This window comes from Plectropomus leopardus, chromosome 19 (assembly GCF_008729295.1).
Source record: "Plectropomus leopardus isolate mb chromosome 19, YSFRI_Pleo_2.0, whole genome shotgun sequence".
Lineage (NCBI taxonomy): Eukaryota > Metazoa > Chordata > Actinopteri > Perciformes > Serranidae > Plectropomus > Plectropomus leopardus.
This window is the reverse complement of record NC_056481.1, coordinates 9011902-9038527: the sequence shown is the minus strand read 5'-3', so window position 1 is coordinate 9038527 and position 26626 is coordinate 9011902. Positions and strand designations below refer to the sequence as shown.

Below are 26626 nucleotides of genomic sequence, written 5' to 3'. Positions count from 1 at the left end.
AAGGTTTCACAGGTACAAAAGTTTCCGCTTTAATCCTATCACACAGAGTGAGTGGTCAGGGCTCAGGGCTTCTGCATAATCCCGGGTGTATCTATTCTGGTGAGCAAAGAGACACTGAGTAAGCAGAGAGGAAGAGATTACTGCCCATCTCTGATTTTATTCAATCAATGTTTGCACAGCAAACGGCGAGAGGGATCTCTCAATAGCAATTCAGCTATTCCATACCTTAATGCACACAGGAGAAGATGGGCAATAGATACAGTTAAATATTTCCTCAAGCAGCTGTTAAACAGGTTGATGTTCAGAATCAAGGGATCCTGCATGAATTCAAAATGTCTTTATTCATGTCTATGAGGAGCCTTTTATTTCTTATGAGGGCTAAAAAGGAATGATTAAAGATACATACTGCATTCATTTGCCAGTTTGCTGGAAGGAATATTTTAGAAATTGTTAAGTTAAGTGAAGTTTTAGTGTTTTTTTCTTGCATGTCTTTTTATTTTAGTGTCTGGCTGCAGTCTGTCAGAGGTCAGACTGGGTCAATGGTGAATTTCAAAGGGTGAAAAATAGCATGAGAGGGTCTCTAATGGCTGACAGATCTGTGCTGTGTTGTGAGGAGCTTATCAATTTCACAGCAGGCGATTTTGTGCTGAAACAGGGTTTGACGTGGCCTCCTCTGGTGAACACAACCTGCCCCGGCTTCACACTGAGTCCTGGTCACAGCTGAAGGGTTACATCAAACTGCATCATCCTCCATCATGAATATTTTGACAGTAGTTCAGTGACGGGTCAGAAAGTTATTGTTAAAATTCAAACATAGATCAATGTAATTCAGTGTCTTCAATCCTTTGAAACCTGTTAACTTCTTTGATTTTTCTTTTAAAAACATGGGAAGATGGCAATGAGCAACTGGACATGATTTGGCCCAAAATAAGTAAAAAGTTACAGGGAAATTATCTGAAAGCAAAAGCAAAACAGTATAGTAAGCAAAACTATATGCAATAATTCACCTGAAAATTAGCAACAGTTAAAAAAAGAAATTAGTAAAGAGTTACAAGACAGTTACCTGAATACAAGCACAAAAAGCAAAAATTACTTAAAAAAAAAAAAGTTACAAGAATTTAGCTGAAAACAAACAAAAACGAGGTTTCAGAGGATTAAATGCTTGTGAAAGGTGTCTGACCGAACCACAAGAAAACTCATGTGGATCTAAGTGTTAAAGGCTTAATAGACTGGAAAACAGAAATGTGTTGGACTACACTGAAGTCTCATCCATGAAACTTTTGCACCTCAGAAGGCATGGTGGTTTACTCTGCCTTAAATGCTTTTGATTCATTGTAGAAAGCATGCATCCTGAGAAATTTAATACGTATTCACACTGACGACCACAAAGCAGATTGCTGCATCCTTCCACAGGTCCCTTGAAGTGTGAGACTTGAAGGAAGAGTGGTTCTTTTGAAGGCAGGTAGAAGGCGTTGCGGGGCTGAGAGGAGCTGGAAAGGGCATGTCCAAACAGACTTTAGGCCCTGAGTGATGGGACACGGGAAACGGTAAGAGGACACCTCGCCCCTGCTCTCATGTCAACACAGTCATGTGAATCACAGCTGTGAGAATGTCTGAAGATCCAAGAGACAATAGATGCTGACACTCAGAAAGATCTCTGTTTCTATACAATCAGCAAGCTTTGTTTCTATCACTATATACTGTATGTCAGCATTCCTTGTTTATCTGGGTTTTTTTTAATCCTTTGAAATGAATCAAACAGATCTGTAATACTTTTTATCTCTCATCAAGGCTTTTCCAAGTTGATCCAACATGGAAGCCGTTACAGTTAAGATGAAATGCATCACTGGACTTAAAAGGGCTCAAATTAAACACCACTTCTATCACGAATTTATGAATGTATTCAGTGTGTACTGGCCTACCCTAGAGGGTACTTTTGCAGTGGCCAGGGTATGCACAAGACCTTTATGAAAAGAGCAGACTCAGCTCATAGGAAAAAAAACAAAAATTATGATAGCTAAAAGTAATTCAAACAGTAATTGAAAAGGGAAATCACTGAAACAAAGGCTGAGTAAAGGATAATCAGCTGAAATTGTTAGCTGACAGTAATGGATAGAAAGTTGAAATAAACAGTAAAATAATGAACTAAATAAAAAGCAAAATAATGAACAAATAATAAGTAATTAGTTAAAAGTAATGGATAAATTGGTTTGAATATCCAAGTTGACCCATTAGGAACATGTCAGGTGGTGTCATGAAAACATACTTGGTTTGTAAGGCCTGAACCACTGGCCTGTGCCAAGTTTGAAGTTTTCTAGTTATGGGAATAGCTGTGACAAGTGGGCCTACGCGAGTCCAGGGTCAATGCTTTTTCCTGAAGATTTTAATATTGCAGCTATTTTGCTTTGCATAATGCCGCTCTTTAGTCAGACCATTTGACAGAAATCACCATGCTTAAAAACACTAACCAAAGGGCAATGTATTTGCTCATTTACTGCTGTCTCGGGGAGAGGTGTTGACTTGATATTGAGGCATCTTTTGCATTTACGTCATTTTAGAGATAGGGGGCAGCAGAGATCTTTAATTCCTATTCTCTCTTCCCAATTCATTTCATCCCCCTTACCCTTTATTTAAATTTAACCTTTATCAACTGATGTTTTCGTGCACATTTCTCAATAACCTGTCTTCCATTCTTTCTCTGAATCTGGAACATTAAATAACAAAAATACATATAAAAGATGGCTGTAATTCCATCCTTTGAAAAAAAAAAAGAAAAACTTCTTATTTGTTTATTTTCAATTATTTTATCCCCCTGCAAATTATTTTTCAGATTCAAAACACAAAAAAAGTCATCAGGTTCATGTATAGCTGCTGATTTTGGTCTGTAATTCTCCATTACAGTAAGTTACTGCAGAAAGTCTTTATGAGCAATTTATGAATGTCACTGACTCCACTGCAGGCCACTAATACATCATTATCTCCTTGGGTGCGTCCTCTGTAGGCCGCTGCTGTTCTCTCCTGTGTGTGTAGGCTGCGTGGTCGTACATGTAGATCACAACAATGGCAGTGAGAGAGAGCACTATGTAAGGGATTATCAGGAAGTATCCCAGCTTCATCTCTGAAGACGTATTCCTCAGGTCTGCATCGTCGTACATGCCCTTTACCAACTCTTCTGCCATGTTGGTTGCAGCAACGTTCACTGCATATATGATGAGCACCACAACGGCCAAACATGCTGCAGGAGAAAGAGAGAAAAATTACATACCAACCACCACTGAAACATCTTCATCAGTGCAATGCAAAAATATGTTGATTTGTTTTTGACAATTTACTCCAAGATGCTTGGTGCTCCAGCATTTGTGTCACCTACCGCTGAGCGAGCTGCAGACGTAGACGCCAACAGGCCCCATGTATGTTGCATAAGGGTTGCTCACACTGTTGTAGAGAGAGATAAGGATGCTGCAGGCAGAAAACAGCAGACACAAGGCCAGGAGGCACAAGACTGTACCGTGCAGAGCCACAAAGGTAACTCCTGCTTCTAGCATTGCAGGAATTACTGCAAACACACACACACACACACACACACACACACACAGAGTACATGAATATTATGGTTATATACTTAAGCATAGTCTACATACATTTTACTTTATTACAGGCTAGTGAAACCATTTGAGCACGTCTTAGCTTTGTGAGAAGAACAGTTATTACAATAATGTCAACTCGAGCGATGGAAAGGTTACTTTTGAAAGGTAAATGGTTACAATTTACAAGTTACCGAGTTACATATGTAATGAGTAAGGTAACTACTTTAATTTTAAATCAATGTAACTTATTACATTTGATTCATTTTTTAACTTTGTAACAAATGTTTTAAACTTGGTAATAATGCAGAAAAATGTCTGGAAATAGGTCATGCCAAAAGATGGCATTCCTGCACAATTTATGGCAGCAGAATGGTATATTGGTATGGTATATATAATGGTATATTCTACATGTAAACTTTTTTTTTGCGAAATGAAAACTTTTTAACCCCTTTGTAAACAACACTTTGACTAATAACTGTAATTTAATCATTTTTTTTCTCAGTGGCTGTACAAAGACATTTATTTTGTGATTCAGTTACATGTAACTAGTAAATCACCAATATTGGTGATAATGTACAATATTTCTGTCCACTCTATTTATATATATATATATCCACAGTTATTTTACAAAAGTTAAAAGTGTAGTGTGTAGAATTTGGTGACATCCAGCAGTGAGGTTTCAACTTTACAACCACTTGAAACTTCTCCAGTGTGCCATACATGTAGGAGAACTACAGTGACTGACTTGAAAACGCAAAAACATAAGTGGTCCTATCTAGAGCCAGGGTTTTTGGTTTATCTGTTCTGGGCTACTGTAGAAACAACATGGTGAACTCCATGGATGAGGACCCGCTCTGTAGGTTTATACAATAATGTCATTCTAAGGTAACCAAAACACAACAACTGTAATTTTCAGGTGATTAAACACGAATGAAAACATCAATATTAATATAAAATTCAATTTCTGCCAATATATCTTCCTAAATCCTTCACACTGGACCTTTTTAAAACATCATAATTCCTCGTTTACAAGTATTCAAACAAATATCTGTCTCTGAGGCCTCTTTGGAAGGTTTTTCTGTGGAAATACTTAATACACAAACCAAACATTTGATGGTGTGTTCTTCTGACTATCTAGAGTAACTCTAACAGGGGCATGGCATCTGGAAAGACATGCTGCTGTTGAACTGTTTCAGTTTAAATTTTCAGTGCTTTTTTTCTGTTTTTTGTAGGCATGAATCTCAAACACTGAAAATCCTGGAAAAATATAACCAAAACTGTCAGCTTCGATATATTCTAGAGGTATGTAAGAGAAAAAATATCTTAAGCTAATTTCTGTGAACTGGCGCTTTGAGAGAATGAAAAGTTACCTTCAAAAGACCCCTCACCCCCAAATGAGGGGCAAAAGACTCTGTACAAATACCCATCCAAAAGCTGCCAAGTGATCTCAGCACTTCCATTAGTGAAGTCACTTCCAATTCTCGTGCACTCCATGGTCGTCGTAGCCCAGTTTCCTGACATGCCAAACCCCATCACGCCAACAGATACAGCAGTAACCAGTGCACTGGATATGTAATACACTATCTTCGTATTGGAAGGCATTATCGCTGTATTCCAGTTTGTTAAATCTGAATCCCAGCGTCTTTTCTCTAAAGCTCTGATGAAGCCTCAGAAGCAGATTAGGACCCTCTGATCCTCTACAGATTCTCTGTATGTGTTACCTTCCTGGGTGGAGTGAAATGTGGACTGCTGGCCATAAAATCTCTTGATTATGGCAGCGAGTGACCTTTGGTTTGAAAGGAAAACCAAAGAGCTGGTTGTTATGGTAAGGACGCTAGTTTCCCAAATGCTTTTGACATGATAAATTTGTCAGTCATTTGTAGTCTGGTATCAGACTACAATTGCAAATCATACATGTTGTCTGAATTCACAGTGAGGGTTCTGAAACATTTCCTGAGAGTAACAATGAATACACGATTAAAACTGAACAAAACAACTTCAGGACGTATTAAAGACGCTTTTAAAAAGACACTTTTTGCATTTCTAGGTCCCGATTTTGTCTACACACACTGTTTGACGCACTTTGAGGGAACTAGGTTGTCTTGGGTCCAAAGTCCTGTTCTTGAAAATGTAGGGTCATAAAACATAATGCAGATTAATTATTGACCCGTCTCACTAAAAACAAAGTTACTGGAAGAGGAATGATAATCTGATCACATGTATGTGTCATCAATTACACACTAAGGCCATGGTGGAGGGTTGGCACAGACATGAGGATATGAGACATTTATATACATAATAACATGTATGAAGAGGAAAAATATGGAGAAAACATGCTCTCCAGTCCTCTATAGCTGTCATTGTACACTCTATGCCACCTGGTTGGTGGCACAGATTTATGGCACAAAATGAAGACAGGAAGAGCATGCTCTTTTTCCAGCAACAGTAGGGCTAAAAAGCTTTAGGACTTCCTGATTCTTTGATAATAGTAGATAAAAAGTGATTAAGAAACTCTCTTTACGCATTAGCTAAAATATTTTTATCAATCCACTTAACTCTAGGTGTAATAAAAATTCAGCAACGTGTTTATATGTAGTTGTTTCATACATTACATTAAAGTAAAAAGACTAAAAAGTTAATTTATACATGGTTTGTGTGTGTTTTTTTTAAAATAATTTAGAATTTTTGGGTGTCTGTTTTTTTCTCAATATATTTAATTTTCTACCTTTTTTTAGGAGTTTTCTAAGATTTTCTTCACTGGGTACTTTTGATACTTTAAGAACATTTCCCACATAAAACCTTCTTACTTAAGTAACATTTTTAATGCAGGACTGTTACCAGAGTATTTTCTCATTTGTACTTTTACTTAATTAAAGGAGGGAATACTTTTTCCCACCACTGCAAATCACAATTAACAATTTCTCGGTAGAACTAAGTTCTGACCAATAATAATCCGACGTTTTGTTCCAACAGGATTGAAATGAAAAAAATAATAAAGACAATCATTTCTAAGGACACTCTGGGACAATCACACATGTTGTAATAAAATATGTGGCCAGACTGTGGCTCCCTTTCTTCGCCAAACCAGGATGGGCTCCCTGTGCTCGCTGACAGCCAGTTGTGTGTTATGTTGGAGTAAACACAAACTCCTCCTTCCCGGTGACAGGCGGCAACACTGAAGCATCGCCTCGCCTTTTCCCAACACAATCTGCGCTCAGGACTTAATGTCGGTGCTACTGAGGTGAGTGATAAGATTATTTCATGTCACTGGCGTGTTTTGCGTCTTGTTTGGCGCGCGAACCGTGTCATATTTTCAGTCGTTTGATTTTCACGAGACGCCGTGTTACCTGTCCGTTACGCACAGCTGCACGCGGTTGAATTTTTCGTCCATTTCAGGTGCTTGTTCAGCTTTAACGGTGGATGCATCCCTCGTTGAACCGGCGATGTTTGCCGCTTAAAAATCTGCGAGCTCTGTGTTTGACAACCTGCAGCGACTTAAGGTAACCCGGCGTGTCAATGTGGGTTAATGGAGCAAGCGGTTGGAGTTTGCGTCCTCCCCTCCTGATTTGATTTTTCCCTCGTTTGAATGTTGTGTTTGTCTTTGGGATCAATCACAATAAGAGTATCAATCGTTTCTTCATTTTCTGTGGCTGGATGTTTGTGTATGTGCGCAGCAGTTGAGCCAGTTTCAACATGTCGGTGAACAGAGGCTTTATTGGTACTTCAGATATCATCGATGTGCTCAGACTTGTTACTGATGGAAGACCCTTCAAGGTTTTTGAGTTATATTTTGAGATTTTGACTCTTGTTTTGCTTGCTAACCATTGCGTTGTGTGCTTAGATTTTAAATGTGTGGTGGTTTGTAATTCGGTGATCATTGGACTTTATTAATCTCCAAGGAGAAGGTCTTTACCAGGGAGGTCGTAGGTCAGAGGTAAGGGTCAGTAACTCATCAGCATCCTTTCTGCAGATTGCCTTAAACGGGGTTCTGAGTAAAGAGAATGAGGCATGAACTGAGTCTGACATTTGTCTAATCAAACCATGGAAATGAAAAGTTTAATGAACCAAGACACCATCAAGATTGCGCTCCACTCACCATTAACAAGAGAACAGGATTTGACAGCCTTTATTCCCTCGCAGACTTTAATTTAGACATCTTTATGAAACACGAAATACACTCATAGTCTCATAGTGAAAATAATTCTGCATGCGTTTGTCATTTCTTCCTGTTTTTTTTAGACCTGTGTGGACAGATTCAGATGGTTTAATCCTGTGCAGTTACTGTATTTTTGACCAGTACATGGCAAAATGTTGGACAATGAGCTGAGTTCATTAATGTCAGAGAGACACTGCTTAATTACTTTTGACAAATCTTGTAGTCTGTCTCAGGGGTTCCCAACTTGTCCAGTTACGGGGTCCAGATGTCTCCTTAGTCTTCAGTTAAAGATCCACACATTAGGTAAAATACCACATTTTCAGTTTTATTTCACAAAATGTAAACATGTTGGCTTTGAGAACAGGGAAATAAAACATATCGCAAGAATAAAGAAACAGCACTTAAAAATAAAAGCTCAGAGCCAGAAATTGTATTTCAAAATAAAGTTGCTGTTTTACAAACATGACATGGTTACAAGTCACTTGCGGTCCATTCAGAATGAACCTGCAGCCCACTTTTGGACCGTGACCCACCAGTTGAGAAACACTGGTCTGTCAGGCGGGGACAGGTACTACAGAATGGGTAAGGCAGCCTCTGGGATCAACAGATGAGAGAAGAGGACAGATTTGAATGACAAAGTTAAATTTCTGACTCTTCTGACGATAAGAAATTGCTCATCTTATCTTCAGGACTGCTGACAAGATTCTAACAAGCAAAAAACAGCTTTACAATCAGCCCACGGCTGTATATATGATACCATGATCACTGAAATGTGTAACAGGTTGCTGTGACTCCCAGTTTTTGCTAAACAGTGATGCATTCTGCTTCTTACTTTTGCAAAGGTAAAATTCGCAGATATACCTGAGATCTCTTCAGTTTATACTCATGCCAGCAGAGGACAACCTCTTAAAGGAAAATGTTTGAATTTTTGTTTTATGTGGTCCCTATTTTCCCATGTTTTTGTGTCTAAAGGCATTTTTGGACCAAGAACTCCCATTTAAATTGTGTCTGCACCTTTTTAGTTAAATGTGCCATTTTTTATTTTTTTTTGCCTTCTTACTATTTACTTATGTTTAGTTCAGCACCTGCTCCAAGTTTTGATTGTGCATGCATCCTTTTGCTTCTGTGCACCTTTTTTTTATTTCTAAACCAGTGAAAAAAGCACTTATCATAACACACCTGTCTGCTCTGAGCTAGTATTGTATTTTTATATTCATGTAGCAGCCACATCATCTTGATTTACTGCTTTTACTCTTTTGTCTCGCACATTAACAGTCTGTGATATTTCAGTGTGAATTCCATTTCAATTATACAGTATAGACCTTGGGAAGAATGGCAATTAGTGTGGCAGAAGCTAATGAGGATGCATTGAAACAAACAAATAGTGCTCGCCAAGACAAATGAGACTGTGTACGGATGCAGGGAGAAATTACATTTAACTGTTGAGTGCTGTCGGCAGATTGATTCGGCTTTCATCTTGTTAGAGTTCATATCTGACTTCAGTTAATTTCTATTTTCTTAGTGATGTCTCTGGAGAGAGAATATCAGCTGTATATAATGTGAAAATACGTATTTCACTGGGAGAAGGCAGGTTGTTTGTGGAGTGTCAAAGTCTCTAAATAAAAAGGTGCCAAAACGCAACAGGTTTTATTTTTGCAGTTGCTATTTTCAGCCTGCATTTAATTGGTGTTTAACACCCTGCCAAGATGCTCTTTTCTAGTTTTTCAGCTATAGTTAGAACTGTAAAAAGGCATATTGAAATGGTTGTGAGGTGCATGTTATTTGAGCGTGGGCGTGCTGTGTGAAGCGAACAGATGTGGTGATTAATGAAATCCACAGCGAGATGGAGAAGGAGCGAGTTGCGCATACCTGGAGTTTCTAACAGCTTGCTGGGTATAAACCTCAAATTGCCAGCCGGGAGTAAATCCCCGCAGCTCGCCCACCCTCTATCTCTCCGCCACCTCTCACTAAGTCTTGGAAATGCTCAGATTCCAACTTTGAGCTGAGAGACGGCACGCTGTGCTGTGCGCTTTCTGCGGCTGCAGCCACATACTATGCTCTGCTTCAAGGTATGCTTTTTTTCCCTCAAATAGGCGGAGAAGGGACTAATTGGTATCAAGTCACGACAATTAGGGATGAGCTCGGTCTGACCCAGACGTTGTCAGATATTTGCCGGCTGAAACGTTTTTAGCCAGCCTTGAAGATGGGTTCCTGAATTAGGCATGGATATGTCACAGTAAGAAGTTCCTTTTGATACAAACAACATTTGTATCCAACCTGTTATTTTTCTGCTTGCCTTAGTGGAAGCTTGTTAAAGCACATTAAGCTGCAGTATGTTGCAACTGCAGGCTTGTTTGTGCTTGCGGCAAGTGTTACAGAATGCAAACCCTGCAGTCATTCTTTGGATTTTTGGCATCATGCTCAAATGATTTAGTAATGATAAAACATACTCTAAATCATTCAGAGTTAGGAGATCAATCTTTAAAGGGACAGTGCAGATTTTTTGGAGTGTGGTTGTATGGGGTCGTATCCATAGACAGTATGTTACATACAGTAAATATCGGGCAGCACGCTCCCAGTTTGAAGAAGCAGGCTGACATGGAAGCTAAGCTGACTTCCTCTTTGGAGAGGGCAGCAGCATAGTGTATTTCAGCCACCTAAAAAATTCCCAACTAAAAAATTTCAGTTTAAGTGTAAGCTATGGTACAAACATTTACACTGCTTCACCTTATTGTCAGACAGTGATTTCCTAAGGTGAAATGAAGCTGTTGTAGCTTTCTTTTCAAAGCGAAAAAACATTTGAAACCTGGGCAAATTGACTTGATTTCTTTCAAAAATATGGGAAAAAGGCAATGAGCAAGGTGGGAATAAAAAAAGAAAATATCAAAACATCTGTGATTTTAATCCTATGCGAACTGGCCGGGTCCATAATTGCAAACACAGAGGTCATGGGATAATATTAGTCCTGTGTGAAATTGTGCATCTCTGAATTTTTTCAGTTTTGTTTTTTTTCTCTCTGTGCCGAGAAATTATGTCAGTAAATTCAAGTAAAATACAGACATCTCTTCACCTGTGCGAATGTGCTGCATGAAACACAGATGTGGGGGGGTAATTTCAAAATTACACGAGGTTACCAGGTAATACTAGTCCTGTGCGAGTAGGACTTTAGACTGATATTGATCTTTTTAGGTGGCTAAAATACCTATTGTTGCTGACCCCCATCCACAGCACTACATTGCTTAGCTTTCATGTCAGACTCCAGTCTGCTTCTCCAAACTGACCTCACTGTCTATGGATAAGTTCCCAGTACAGCCCCACTTCCAAAAAATTCAGAACTGTTCATTTAACCTTCATCTATCCAGGCAATTTGATAAAAAAAGATGTAATGATTAATGGGAGAGCTTTTATTACATGTGACTTTGTACTGAAACAGAAACTTTGAACTATGAAAAAAGCAGCCAGAAAAGCAACAGTGAGAGCAAAAGCAGGGGAAAGCAGAAACGGAGCATGTGAGCCGAGTATTGCTTCCTGTTTGGAGGATAGGATCCGGAAAGCCCCGCAGCGTCACAGAGAGGTAGGACCTCAGTCACGCAGAGAAGGTGTGTCACCATTAGAGGAGGGACTATTAAACACTTGCCAACCCCGAGGACAGTGTGGCTGTTACCAGCAGCCACACACACATTCCCCCTCACCATCTGATCTGTGTCACACCCATGGTCAGCCACACTGTTGCTGCTGCTGTGTAAGGCCAGCGAAACACTGTATGTACAAACTCAAGCTGTGCAGATTTGTGTTTGTTGACTATCGGCGGTGTTTAAAACTCAGCTGGGCCACTGCAGCGCGGAAACAGCTGGACAGAGATCAAGGTTTCTCCCTTTGCAGATGCGTCAGAACTCACCCACCATCTGCTCAAAGGAGGCATTGTAAGTTGCTCCTCTGAGAAAACAGTAAGGCCGAGCACATGAGAGACAAAGAGAGAGTCTTTGAGAAGTTAAAACCAGATGTATCTGTCATTTCAAAATAGTGCCACGACTCAAACAAAACATTTATGTATCGACGAAGGAGTCAACCAAAGCTGCAGCAGTTAGTGGATCACTTGATTAAATGTATACTGGGCTGCTATATAAAGATCTCCCCATGTGCACTTAACTCACCATCTCTACTTAAGTCAACCAGAGGATTATAGATCAAATACCCCCAGATAACAGTGCTCCGGTTCATCGGCCTCAATCGTTATCTGCTGATATTCATTCATAATAGTTTGACAGATTAGAGGAGCTGACAGGGTTTACATTTAGCTTAGTTTTGTCCTGTATTGCGCCCACGTGCCCAACATGGCATCTCTATGCGTACCAGCTCTTTCTCTGCTGCATTTCTCCAGGATTTGAGTCGTTTTTGTCTCTGTGATTAGAGACGCAGGGTTGATTAGGGGAGATCAGGGGCAGTTGTGACAATATTTGGTTGTGATGTCATTACTCAAAAAGCTGTTACCTCCTACTTGGATCATTTTGTATTCTGTAGGTAACTTATATCTGTTTTTTGTTTTGTTTTTGTTTTTTTTGCATTTTTTAAAAAACTTTTTTAATGGTTTCAGCAATGTTAGACTCACAATATTGATTTAAACTCTGTTTAATGTTACATTGCCCCTTACATGCAGGAGCAATCGTACCAGCATATGGGGTATGGGAGGTATTTTTTTAACATAATTTTACACTTTCAACAATATCCAAATACATTATGAGTCAAAATGCCTTTTAGTGTTGATGGATGCATTAAATATCTTCCGGCAGCACTGCTAGAAAACATCTGAAGTGAAACACCTGATTGATTTAAATCATATTTTTAGCAAAAAGGCCAAATATGTGATGACTCCAGATGAAAATATTGGGGATTTACTCCTTGTCTTGGTCTTACATTGTAGTGAATTGAATATTTGGTGGTTTGAACTGTTGCTGGGACAAAATGAGACGCTGGGTTGCAATTCTTGGAGATGGAAATGTCTGTTGTGCTCTGTTGTTTGTCAGCTGCGGTGGTAAATTTAAATCCAGTGAATGACAAGGGAAGGAAATGCTTGTGACCAAGTTATGACCTTAGTGTGACCCTGGATTATGAAGAGTTCAACCAGATTTCTGTCTCCACCTGTTTTTCTAGAGGCCTGAAGAGATGAAAGTGTCTAGTTTTTTATTTTGCATTTTTGAAGACAGATGCAGAGACAGGACATTCAAACTTAATTTTATGCAACAGAAACATGTCTTTGTTCCTGTAATCAACTTGTGACCCCTCAGTGTTATCTTGGGACTCCTCAGGAGATCCCAAAATCCAAGGTTAGGAACCACTAATTCAAGCCCTTCTGGTTTGAATAAGAGCTCAGGGAAGTACTGCATGATGTCACTCCAGAACAGCTGCCCAATAGTAATATGGGTGTTTTCTTCCCCCCAGGCAACACATAGTTTCTCTATTGTATTTCTGTCAGTCGCTCCATGAGCGCATTACAAAGTACACCATCAAGCTCTTAAAAGACATGTTTTGGAGATTGAGCTGGTGACCTTGCACCTGTTTTATGAGTCTCCAAAGGCAGAGAAACACATTGTTGAAAACCTTCAAGATCTGTATGTTTTTGTCTGTGGTTTTTTTTTTTGTTAAAAAGGGCAGCAGACGGCCAGAAGTTGTTTGTCATAATCTCACAGTCCCGTATTTAACATCAGCTGCTGCTGGTGGGGGGGTGGGGTGGGGGGTGGGCAGCGTGTTGACAGATGTGATTTTAACATAACTCGTATTCAACTGAGCTCTCCTCCTTTTTTTGAGCCGAAATATGGCAACCTAATTTGTTGACCTGCTCAGGGAAGGCAGGGTGGAGCAGCCCAGCGGAGATTAACTCCCTGCGCTACGTGGCCTGATTTAACTTGAGTGAAAGCAAACATCTCCAGCTCTGGCTTTAAACATGTTTCAGTCCACTTTATTTTATCAGAATTAATGAATAGGAAAAACAAATATTAGATGGAAAACAAAGGAGAACCCACAGGCTGAGAACATGCTTAACATTGCTTTGACAGGCAGGAAGAAAAATATTCAGCTATTGTGGATATTTTTTTCCCTTGAAGGCTGTTTGTTTGATGTTGAAGCTGAAATGCAGTCATCTTATATGCACATAAGAAGTCACACCCACACGTTCGTTCCTAGATAGCCTGATGTTTACGATAACGTCTCTAGGGTTAAAAGATGACGCAAATAGTGTGAAACTGAAGCTTACTATTACTAGAACACGGGTTCACGCATGGAATAACTGTTGTTTCTTAAAGGGACAGTTCACCTCAAGATAAAAAAAAAAAAAAACATATTTTCATCTTACCTGTAGTGCAATTTATTAGTCTTATGAGTAGCAGTGTGAGGAACAGAGTGTTGGAGATATCGGTGAGGAGATGTCTGCCTTCTCTTCAATATAATGCAACTAGATGGCACTCGGCTTGTGGTGCTCAAAGCGCCAAAAAGTACCTTCAAAAAAAAAAAAACTCAACCACAATATCTCTTTTCAGAAATGACCCGGTTACTTGAGATAATCCACAGTCCTTGTTGTGAGCAGTTTTATGTCGGAACTACTTTCTTTTTACTGAACTACTCACGTTAACTGTTAGGCCTGTGGCGTTGAAAAGATTTCCCCTCTCTCACTCTCACTCAGCAGCGTGATAGGTGGTATAACTGACATTTTTTGTAGTTTTTGCAATTTACATGATTTATTCTGATTTTATTGCTTTATAAATAAGCTTTATTGTTAGGTTTTCATCAGGTATATTGTTCTAAAGTTGCTACAGTTGTAAAATAAATTAAACACTTGTTCATTGTTAAATACAGAGGACAATAAGGCGCAATAAGAGACGCAGTGTTTTTCAGAGTTGCTTTGGTTGCATCTGGATGCTATGATACAAAGTATTCACAGAGGTAAAAATGTCGGAACAAAGTAGAGTATTTAATTGCACCGGATGATGAGAAAGCTGAAGCATGCAGGGAGAGAGGACAGATTGGACAGACTGTTGGTCTCAGTATTATTTGTTCCGCCCCTACTCCACTGTCATTGGTTGGCTGGGTAAAAGGTGACAGCAGCTGCAGCGTTTTACCCCAAATTACATATTTCTCAGTGCAGAATGGATGCTCAGTACCTCATCACACTGCTAGCACTCGTAGCAGAGTGTAAATACTTTGCGTTCCCATGCAAAAAGAAATCACATGAACATGTATTTGTGGTGGTTGCTTGCCATCTCCTGCAGTTGTCTTGTCAGTAGAGCAGTATGCAATATTGCCATTATTGCGACAGCCCCACCAACTCTATTCATGGATGAGAGGCTCGTGCTCACGACAGCACGAGATGAAAACATTAATGTCGTCCCCCTCGGCTGAGCTGCAGCACTAGCTATTTAAGGGGTACTAGGTGATCTGGCAGTAGATGTACGCTTCCTTTCGCATGGTGATACAGTTGGTGTGGTTTGATAGAAAGAAAACAGTTCTTACATTAAACTGCTCACAACAAGATCTGTGGATTATCTTGAGTAACCGGGTCATGATTTTTGGAAGGAATAACAGCTGCTGAGTTTTTAAAATGAATGTTTTTGGTGCTTTGAGCACCACAAGCCGAGTGCCATCTAGTTGCATTACATTATAGAGAAGGCAGACATCTCTACGGCTGATATCTCCAACATAGATTGAAAAATAGCACTACAGATAAAAGGAAAAATGTGTATGCAAGTGTCCCTTTGACTTATTTGTTGTTTAATTTTCCTCTGAAACATTCCCCCTCAGACCATATTAAACATCATTGTTCTTGCTTGGATGCAAACATGTAAAGTGGCTTTTTTAAAAAACAAAACGATTCCAAAAGCAGTGGGCTGCATCTCACTCGAGGATGCATATAGAAAGAGTGATTATCTCCCTTCATTTGTGCAGCACCATAAAGCCTGGCTGGAGATGCATCAAGGTCCCACCCAGGCTTGTGACTCATGATATCAGTCTCTGCATGTAAGGTCAGATCGTTTTGTGCAGTATACCAGCATGTGCAATGATTTTTCCCTTGTGCCTTAAGAAATGACACAACGTCCAGCTGCGTGATCCTTTAAGTAGCGTGACTTCATAGCTGTATTATAAAGTGTTTTGTTGGATGTTTTAGAGTTTGCAGGCTGTTAACTGGCAGCTGATAATATATGAGATGAAAGCTGGGTGTGACTGAATGAGACAGAAAAGAGTGAGGTAAAGAGCAAGTGAAAGAGGAAATAATGGTTTGGCTATGTCACTACAGAGGTTGTTGACATGGAGGAGTACAGTTCCTAATGAATAATGGATGCCTACTAAAGCAGCACATTTCCAATTCATTCTTTCAGGGCTGCAACACAGGGAGTTGTGTGTGATCATCATGTCAGCCCTTCAATATTTTCATTGTGTTCTCAGTGACATGATGCAGTTTGAAAGCCCTGGAGTATTTCCAATAAACATTTTTACACAAGTACAATATAGAAGGGCTGCTTATTTTGTTTGATCACTGTGTCAGATAAATACAGAGAAACTATTTGAGCACACCACGCTCCCATTTTATTAATGTGGAGACTCCTTATCTCCTCTGTGGTTCCCTTAACATCAGTATTCCTCAGGCTTGTAATAATTAAAAGTGCGCTGATCACATCACAAAGGCCTGCAGTGACGGCGACAAGCATTAATTCAATGTTTGCATCGTCACTTTTTGTGTTGAGCTGAAAAGAACGTGACGTGGCGAGCCGGTTCAAATCTGTTTCTTTAAAAGCACCTTTTAACTTCTGACTCTTTGGGAAGCTTTGTTGTGTTAAGGCTTTTTTTGGGGGGACTGTGATGACTGTGTCTAAATGAGCGCAGTTAAATGCAGCAGTGAGCCCACAGTCAGGGGTTAGCTTACATGCCATGCATGCTGATAGGCATGTAAGGCTCAGGCAAGCACCAGAAAGGGCTAATGTATGGGACGATAATCAGAGCTGTCCTGCATGATATAAATGACCAAGGTTAAAGGCAGCCTGGATCATGCAGTACGTTCGAAATGAGATGAGGGGACGGACCTTGAACATGCTTCATCTTATTGAATTTCTGTCTGTGTGTAATGATGTATTTTCAGCTACAGTTATGTGATAGTATGGCGTAACTATCTCATGTGGGGTCAAAAGAGAAAGTGTAGACAAAACACAAACGCCTAAACAAGGAAGAATGACAGAAAAATCTCATTTATGACATCTTACAATAATAATAAAAGCATCAATATGCAGCCCAATCTCAAAAAACAACAGCTTTCAGTGGCAGCAATGTCTGTGTTATTAACAACTGCTTTTCATGACTGTCCTGGCAGGAAATGCAGCAAATTCTCTGTAAAAAAAAAAAACAAAAAACCAACCAATTTCATGGCACAGTACCAGCTGGAAACACAGCACAACTGCTTTTTGTGGCACTATCTTTCGTAGATACACAGCAAAGGGTTACTAAAAAACAACCAAGAGAAATGTCACTGATAACACAGAGATGACTCACTAAAAACTACCGTTTTTGTTGGTTGGTTGGTTGGTGGTTTGTTGGTGTCAAACAGTGGTCTGCAGCTTGACAGGTGTCTCACTTAGATGTCATTCCTTCACCATCCCCTCCACTTCCTGTTGTCAGCCTATATACTTGCGGTACAAATATTATGTAGCCATAGTTTGCAGAAATGTACAATGCCATCATTGTCTTGTGGTGACTGGGCTGCAATATTTATTCGTATTAGCCATGTATGTCTCACGATGTTGTTCTGTTGGTTGGTCAGTTGAACTTTGATGTGTACTCTCAGTACCCAACATGTTTACTTATGAACATGTCTGTAATTGGCTGCCGTTTATCCACTCATTTTGTGGAGGGCAGATTTTCATGGCTGCTGTCATGACTGGATGTCTGTCATGTCTTGATAAATAGGCCGCTCCATTTTTATAATACTGATCAAAGATGTTGTTCCAGATATCAGCTCCCAAATAAAATCCTCATATCTCATAACTGAAAAGTGCCCAGCATTTTATTAACGCAATTATGCTCTTCAGACAAGTTAAATGGCCACTTCTGCCCTGTTTATACTGTCACCACATAACATCTGAATATAGTCATCAATAATAATTTGGAGGAGATAATATAACAGGCTTTGTCCTCTTGGGAAGATTGCATTGATTCATCCATGTAAGAAAATACACGCCACACCACACACTTTGTCACGCTGACCTTCTGCTCTGGAGTTGTAATCTATAGGTGCTGTGAAATGTTTTCACTGCACAGCAGGGTGTTGTGTATGAAAAACACTGGTCGTGACTCGACATACATGCTTTTTTTTTTCACATGTACAGTTTTCAAGCCAATTACCAGAAGTAAGCGATGCTGTATGTTGCTAATCCTTGCAGCATTTGGTCATACAATATGTTTTCCCACTGGGAAAGCACACTGTTGACAATCACACTTTTCCAAACACTGCAAAAGCCTTTCTTGTGCTCAGCCAGAGACAATGCCAGATCCACACCATTCACTTACTACGATGGGATATTTGTTTATCGTAATTAGAGTCTGCCTGGATGCAAGCAGAGATTCAACCATGAAGAGCCATTTGGTGTTTTTACAGAAGTAAGAGCTGGTAATTAGATGACAGCGCCATGTTCTGTATGTAGGGCTCATTTTCAGCCGTTTTCTCCCTCCCCTCTTAAAACGTGTTAATTGAGTGTTAGTAAAGTTTTAGTAAAATTGTGAAATTGCTTGTAGTTTTAGCAGTCTGGTGTTTCTTTAAGGGCCATTAGTCAGCAGCTCATTTACATTTTCATTTAATTTTTCTCCTTATTTTCTTTTACTTGAATGTTTTTGTGCACTCGTGGCTTTTGCTGCAGTCCCCTTACCACAACAACTTATTGCTGTGTGGGTGCATAAAGTTTTGGGTGAAATCAGTTTAAACAAGGACTGCAACTAATAATGTTTTGGGGATTTTTTTTCTCAATCAGTCAATTAGTTTCTTTATCTGTAAAAAGTCAGAAATGAACCAAATATGCTTTCCAAAGTGCAAGGAGTTGTCTCCAGGATAGGGCTGCAACCAGCAATTATTTGCATTTTCAATTAATGGGTTGATTATTTTCTCAATTAGTCAACTAGTTGTTCAGTAAATAAAATGTCAGAAAATAGTCAAAAACATTACGTTAAGTTTCCCAAATCCCAAGATGTTGTCCTCAAATATCCTTTTTTTGTCCACAAACCAAAGATATTCAGTTAACTGTCATAGAAGAGTAAAGAAACCATACATTATGCACATTTGAGAAGCTGGAATTAGTGAATTGGCATTTTTTCTTTAAAAAATTACTCAGCTTTTTGAACCAATCTTAATTGACATTATGGGCATTTTCCCTTTAAATGCAGGTGTGTTCATCTGTATCATTAAATATCCACTCTCTAAATTTGTTTTTTTTTTTTTTTTGCGGGTCTGTGACCACAGGGCAGGCAGAGCTCTTCATGAGTTTAGATGTTTTCCTCAGCAGCTATTTCTGCGTCGCAGTGCGGGTAATTTATCTGTTGATCCATTTAGAGCTGATTAGATCGATGGATAAGAGGAGCAGCTCCTGCAGAAGCAAGTTAAAGCAAAATTTTAGACCCAGTGCAATTGAGGATTAAATTTCACCTTGAATGAGCCTGACGTTTCGCTGCTCCGTCTGTGCCCCGACTATACTCTGCGCTCCGAGAGTGTGGTGCAATGCGTAACCAAGTGGTATATATATTTCATCAGTGTTCCTAATGAATGGTCCAGCTCCAAAAAACTAAAAAATCAATTAGTGTGAGAGGATGGTTTGGAAAGCCTGCACTGATTTCTGGCTTCAGGAAAGAGTAGTTCATTTTTATCAATACTGTTTGAGCTTGCCAAGGTCATGGAAATAATATACTGGCATTTTTAATTTTGGTGATGTTCCTCTTTAAGGCATCCCACTTCAATTCCAAATCCATAAACTAAGATATAAAGGAAGTTGTTACAGTTTACACTGCAGATTTTGCTCTTTTATTAATGCACCACCAGTCTTGCAGATATAGTGCTGGTGATGATAATTGAGCAATGTGTGCTAACAGCACAGTTCCTCCTATTTCCGCCCACTCGTCCACTGGGCCTCCTTCCATCTCTCATGGCACCACATACAGTAAGACAGTTGTGCACTGGATAAGAAGGAGCAGAGATCACAGGCAGCCATCGTCAAACCCTGAGTGTTTTCTCTGCTGCTCGTAGAGAAGACATGGAGGCAAATGAGGTTAGAGATCACGTTAATCATAATAATGATGTGTCCCAGGGCTGAATATCACACAGTGTTGCTCTTTGTAGGCCCAGCCTCGTCAGTGGGTGGCTCTCCACACAAACATCTATTTCACTGCTGGTGAACTACGAATTGCACCCCTCCCTTTGCTTTCACTTTCTCAGCATCTGGAGCCTAAACAGAAGACAAATAAACATTATAGGATATGTATTTTTAAAACTGGGAGTCTGCGTCCCCCCGTGGGCTTCCTCCATGTGCTGTGTCTTTGCACAGAGACTAATTTGCTATCCTGCTAGAAATTACACGGCCGCTTTAGAAAACAACCACACAGGATGGCCTCATTTGTGTCTCTGTGTTGTTTTTATTTATAAATCACACCACTTTCTGCTCCGCTGTATTTGTGGTTTACAAATCGCATTGAGAGTATTTTTTATTAGGGGTGCTTTGGGGTGTTTTTCAGCTGATACCAATAACTGATGATTACCTGATTCTCATGACCGATACAATAAATCATAATGTCACATTTTGTATTATTGGAATAATGCATAATTGTAGGAATTTCCCATTATCGTCTGATAATTCATTGGCCCCATATACACTGTGTATCCATATTTGTTATGATTTATTCACCATTACCAGGTCAGTCAGTTGATTGGCATTGCAGCACAGTTAGATTAGAAATTTTTGTTAGATTAGAATTAGAAATGTGTGTTTGGGATTGTACACATGGAATTTGTCTGTAATTAGTTCCACATTTATTTGTTTATGTTTTGCAACTACAGTCTCTCTGGGCTGTTCATATTTAGGCCTTTTATCAAAACTTGTGGGCAGCGGAGTGTGACACGTGGGAGACCCTCTGTTTGCTGCAGAGCGGGGCTCAACAAGGAGACAGGAAAGGATTTGATCATCAGATCTGTCCTCCCCAGAGAGGGAAAACGCCTTGCTCTCTTGAAGGCACTCCCTCATTTGCAGTCTTTTATGACTGCCTGGGATGAGCTGGCGTAAGATGTGGATGCAGACAGTACTGGCGGCTTTATTAGAACCACTGCATGCTGGGAATGTGTCTCAAAACAGGGATCTGTTTTGTATTGCAGTGTTTATTTGTTGTGTTTGATTTGAGACAAATGTTGAGTGCCCCAATTTAAACCAAATCCGACACGTGGACACAGCTCTGAGCCATCGTTGTCTGACTTGGCTGAACTACAACAGGAAACAAGTAAAAGGCTCTGCTATCAGTTCATTACTTTACTGTCACATCCAGCAGCTGTGCCCCAGCAGGGAACTAGTTAGCCGCTTAGTTACCCAGAAAGATGCCTTCAGTCTCTTTGTAAAAACTCATTAGTGCAGACTAGTTTGAGTCCATTCAATTTCTTATTATGCTCAGCTCGAGCTGCACGCTGCTTCTTCTGTGTGGCTGCACCAGTGAGCAGTTGGTCCTTCAGCGCTGTGCACTTTTGTCCTGAAAACAGCCCGAACTCCCGCGGCTCTGCATGATTGTTTTCATTAGTCTGCCGGCGGTAGCTTGGTACTACCAGCCGCCACTATGCCTGTCATTTTCCAAGAGCTCCAAAAATATGTGAAGGTGAGCCAGAGGGGTGTTTTTATAGCTTCCCCACCCATGTTGTTACTATCATATCAGTGTGGAGTCTAATATAAAACCTACATGCTCCAGGCCACACATTTCCCCTGCATTCCTGCGCCTGTAATTGGTTATTGTGGAGATACGTAAGGGGGGGTTGGGTGTAAGCTGCTGAGGGGAAATGAAGAGAAAATGGGGGGTGGGTCTCACTTCAGACTACAACCACAAGCCCAGCTGGGAGAGATGAAACACAGGGAGCTTGTGGTTGCTGGTGCCAAAATACATCCCCCCATGATGAAGAGGAATCGCTAACACATCTTTCATTTGCATGTGTTCAATTAGGTCTCCTTCAGATCCTGCTGAGGATGATGGTGGCACAGGCTGCTTCTGAGATCTCCTCTCTTAAAGCATGGTGGTTGCCAAAGATGACAAGGGTGTGCCAGAATTAGGGTTCTGAGCTAATTTGTTTAGGTTTAATTTTTTGACAGAGAGGTTTAGAGGAGGGGAAAGCCCACATATGCTCTGTTCCTTTCTTTTTATTTGTAACTTTTACCCTTGAGCTGATAAATCATAGCGTATATTATGATGCGGCTGAAATGATGTCTTTTGTTAAGTAAAATGCATTCTGGGACAATTTTTAACTAACTTATTTTTTATAGGCAAAGTAAGAGTAGAACGTGTCTGAAAGCGTCCTAACATGAACCAGGGCAAAAGAGTTATCATTATTTTATCTGTGTTGCTGCGCTGTTACTGGTGTTATCTGCAATGGTTATTCACATTTCCACATTGTTGTACAATCAGTCAGTATGAGTTACTGCAAGTTATGTTGTGTGTTTGACAACTGAAATTGTCACCCTTTTACAGTTTCCCGAAGATTCAATGCAAAGGTGATAATGAATTCTCTTCGACAATTGCTATGCCTTAAGTGAGAAATTATTTTATTGACAAATGTATTTCGATGTTTGTCAATACATAGAAATTCCATGATTCTAAACACCCAACTTGATTGAAAAAAAATAAATAAATAAAACAATATATATATAATATATATATATATATATATATATATATATATATATATATATATATATATATATATATATATATATATATATATATATATATATATATATTATAAACATACACTCCCTCAATAAAAATATTTGAAACCTTTGATTCTTTGAATATATCTGGATGTCTGTCTTAAAGGTACTTTGCGAAGTTGGAGGTGTTTACCAAGGTCTCTCCGTCTCCAGCGCAAGTTCAGCTTCACTCCCACATTTATTTATTTGTGGCGGGCTGCCACAATCAAACATCTGTCGCACAAATAGATTTTCTTTTTTTGGAGCTTGACCATACATTAGTAGCACTATTGGTATATATGTACTGTGGGGTTATTCACTGCACCACATTCCCGAGCCACAGAGCATAATGTTGTCACAAATGGAGCAGCAGAATATCCATTGCAGTGAAAGTGAAACTTAACTGTTCATTGTGCTGGGTTTAAAAGTTTGCTTTCACTCACTCTGCACTCATCATCTCCTCTCATCGATTGATCTGATCAGCTCTAGCCAGATCAGCTGATCAGTTATCCACGCAGCAACTCAAACTGCTGCTGAGGAATGTAAATAATTCATGATGAGTTTTGCCTGCGCTGTGTTCATAGAGGGACCTACAGCTGCAACATCGCCATCTTCTGTGTTTTGTTGCTGGTAGACTTTCATCTCACTTGTAGGCCTATAAGCTTCTCTTTCAGGTCCGGAGGAATTACAATCCTGGTACCTATGGCACTGAAGAAAAACAACTACTGTCGCACTTTTGGCATTGACTCGGTACTGAAATATCAGTTCTTGTGACATCCCTGCAACAGAATGTGTTTTATCTTGCAACGTCTACTGCAGTCTCAGCGTCAGATATATGGTATTAGACATGCAACTGTGGTGGGCATTAGTCTGACAGTACATGTGTGTCTAGGTGATTTTTTTTCTGTGACTTTAACATTCCTGCAAAAAAGACCACGTGACCTCCTTGCAGGCACACTGGTTGTTGACATTTGATTATAGTGATGCCTGCAAAAATACGACGGTAAAAGATTTGAAATTTTAAAATGATCTGACCTTTACTCAATGTTATGACTTTAAACTGTGTCTATGTTTAAGCTAAATATCAGAAGCAGTGACCACTATAGGAGTTAAGGTGATTTGTGCAGGACACAGCAAGCAGGTTCAGACTAAAACACTGGTGCACTTTAAACCACAGCTTGTGAGGACACAGAAATGCGGTTTAACTGATCAAGTGACTTTGACCAACTCAACACAGGTTTAAACTTGCCCTAAACCAAAAACCACAGCTAAGCTAGTGACAGAACAACAGCTTCATAGTTGTCATCACATGATGAATTCACACCATTTTGGTTTGTTATTTCAGCTCTTTTTATTTTGCTGCCTCGCAGACAGACCTGGAATCCGCCGATGTGATCCAGTGCATTATAATGTTTCACATTTGTGTTTGTTTCTGGTTAATATGTAGCTCAGCATTTCATCGTGTGGGCTCCGATCACAAAACTTTGTTCAGATTATTTTGACTGGCACAGATCTCTATAGCTGTTAATCTAATAACAACCTTATCTATCTCAAACAGACTGGTTGTCATTGGAGAATGTTACTCGCTTACTGTCCAGATCTGTCCCCAAACCTGCTGATTTGAGTCGTTTCTGTTAGAAATGAGCCAAAAAAGACGTGCTTTGCATTGGAAAAGCTTGTGTCCAATGCTGTGTTGTTTCAGACTGAATTCAGATGCATACGTCGGAGAATATATTTAATTTATAGTGCAGTGAAATCAGAGAAAGGCATTTTTAACAGCCTTTTTCAGAGCCTTAGGAATGACACAGTGTCACTTAAGGTCTTTGTATATGTTTCATCATTAAAATCAATATCTGTCTACTTTGTGTCATAGAAATAGATAATTAAATACAGAGTTTAAACTGTTGTTCTGCAACAGTAGGTGGGTTGATTAACAGGAGCACACTGCTTTTGACCTTTGTACGCTCACCAGATTTGAAATGATTTTCTATCAACACTCTCCAGTGTATGATGCCCTGAGAAGTGCCTCTCTTGTTTTCAAAAAGAAAACAATACACTCGTTTCTAGTCCAAGACCATCGTCTCTGTGGGTCGAAATGAGTCCTTACTCCTTACTAGCTATCTGGCTAATTAAGATAACATTAGTACAACAAAAATGCTGTCCCCAAACAGCTTTATAATGTTTTAATCCTTTACAAATGCTTTTTAATGTTATTAATTTTGCATTTAATGGCTGCATAGATGATATCATGAGAGAAGACTGAGGCCATATCCCAAGCAAGAAAGTTTCAAATCAAATTATCTTGCATACTTGGACAAGCAAGACAGAGGTTAGATTTATGCTTCATTTCTAGTATTTCAAACAGTTGGTTTCAGTTTTGATGTTTTAAGAGGAAAAGCCCTGTGGACTAGCTGATGTGGTGCGAATATCTCGGGTAGTAATTAAATTGCAGGGGAAGCTGTAGTGTAAATTACTACAACTTGGTGACCACCAATATACATAATCCAAAACATTGTTGTCAGTTAATGATATGCTGAGCCCTTGGCCCTGTAACATTGGGCTCGGTACTACATAAACCTTAGCTCAATATGATCATAAGAAATACACAGGTTTACTCATTCCTTATAGTTTCATTGTGTGCTTTTAAAAGCTAAGGCCACTTTTAATATATTGAGTACGTACAATGAGGAAGGGGTTTAGTTTATCACCTATTCAGTCGAGAGGCTAAGTCCCTCCACTTGGGACCCCATGGGACCTTATTTTAGAAAAAAATATGTATGCTATTCAGCGGCAAGACATATACATTTTGATCCCCTTTGAATTGTGCCATCAACCACACATTTGTTTTTTGTCAATTTAAAACCTAATTTTGTTAATCAACAAATTTCTGAGCCCAAAAGGACTTTTTTGTAATTGTGAGCACCAAACCACCGCAAAATGACTGGTTTTACTATCTGGATTTGATCTATTTGGTCTGATATTTTTTTTGTGAGTCTAGAAGAGCAGCATGATTAAATAATTTTAATCCCCATTTAGCAGAGCTCTTAACTGAAAGTCAGCGGCTCAGCTGCCATAAGTCTCTAGGACACTTCCTCCATGGGCCTTATGTTGCGGGAGATTTGGGTAATTTCATATTGCAGATATCAAGCATTTTGGGCTTCATGCACCACAGAGCAACTTTCATAGGATTGAACCGGGCCCACACCTCAAACGCTGTATCCAGTTCTCTTTATACATCCGTGGTTTTATCTGGCGACTCCTCTTTATCTTATCATCTGGAAAGCAAGAGAACAAGTCGGACCTGTCGCATGTGTGAGTACAAAATACACAGACATCGTAGCTCTAATGAGAGAGAATGCTCTGACCTCACTTACGCAACTTGTGCAGTCTTTCTTATAACATTTTTCACAGACTTAAACTGTTTTAATAACAAACTATGACTTTCTTGACTTGTAAAATTATCTTTTACACTTACAACGTTCCATTGACTAATGTACATATTAGGTTCTGGTGTTATGTTGTATTTCATGCCTTCAGAAATTCCTGAAATTTCAGCGCCATATACAGCATATGAGGGTATAAGTTTGCGGCACTGACCAAGTTAGATATAAAAAACAAGTCGTTATTCCCCACGGTCACTCTGCCATTGCTGGCCGCCAGCTGTTTACAGTCCTGTAACTTAGCCCATCCCTCCAACCCAGCTGCCTGTTCCACCAGTAAAGACTGGATACTGAGCTCTTGTGGTGTTTGCTGTGCACTACATACAATGAGTTTTATACTTAGAGGAATGCCTGTATTTATGATGGTATGATGGTGGAACCTAACTTCAGGATTTCTCAATACCAAGGTATACCATAATACCTTGCTATCACCCAATCTAAGTTCATACTGTATTTTTTCCAAAATATGATCTGACGGTGGTCCAAAATCTT

At 39.6% G+C, this 26626-nt stretch overlaps 1 protein-coding gene across 1 annotated transcript; it reads right to left on the bottom strand.

The window, feature by feature from the left end:
* Positions 1-2963: 2963 nt before the first annotated feature.
* LOC121958491 (clarin-3) lies at positions 2964-5189 on the bottom strand. The gene is made up of 3 exons (XM_042507437.1): positions 4958-5189; positions 3371-3556; positions 2964-3235 (listed from the first exon to the last, which is right to left on the bottom strand). The coding sequence occupies exons 1-3, from the start codon at positions 5187-5189 to the stop codon at positions 2964-2966; spliced, it is 690 nt and encodes a 229-aa protein (XP_042363371.1).
* Positions 5190-26626: the final 21437 nt, after the last annotated feature.

What these genes read in the sequence shown, in the direction of transcription:
- LOC121958491 (XM_042507437.1), bottom strand. Translation starts at nt 5,189, where the DNA reads ATGCCTTCCAATACGAAGATAGTGTATTACATATCCAGTGCACTGGTT. An exon ending in GGGTGAGGGGTCTTTTGAAG is followed by an intron (nt 3,557 to 4,957) that starts GTAACTTTTCAT and finishes GTGTGTTTGCAG; the next exon opens with TAATTCCTGCAATGCTAGAA. An exon ending in CGTCTGCAGCTCGCTCAGCG is followed by an intron (nt 3,236 to 3,370) that starts GTAGGTGACACA and finishes TTTCTCCTGCAG; the next exon opens with CATGTTTGGCCGTTGTGGTG.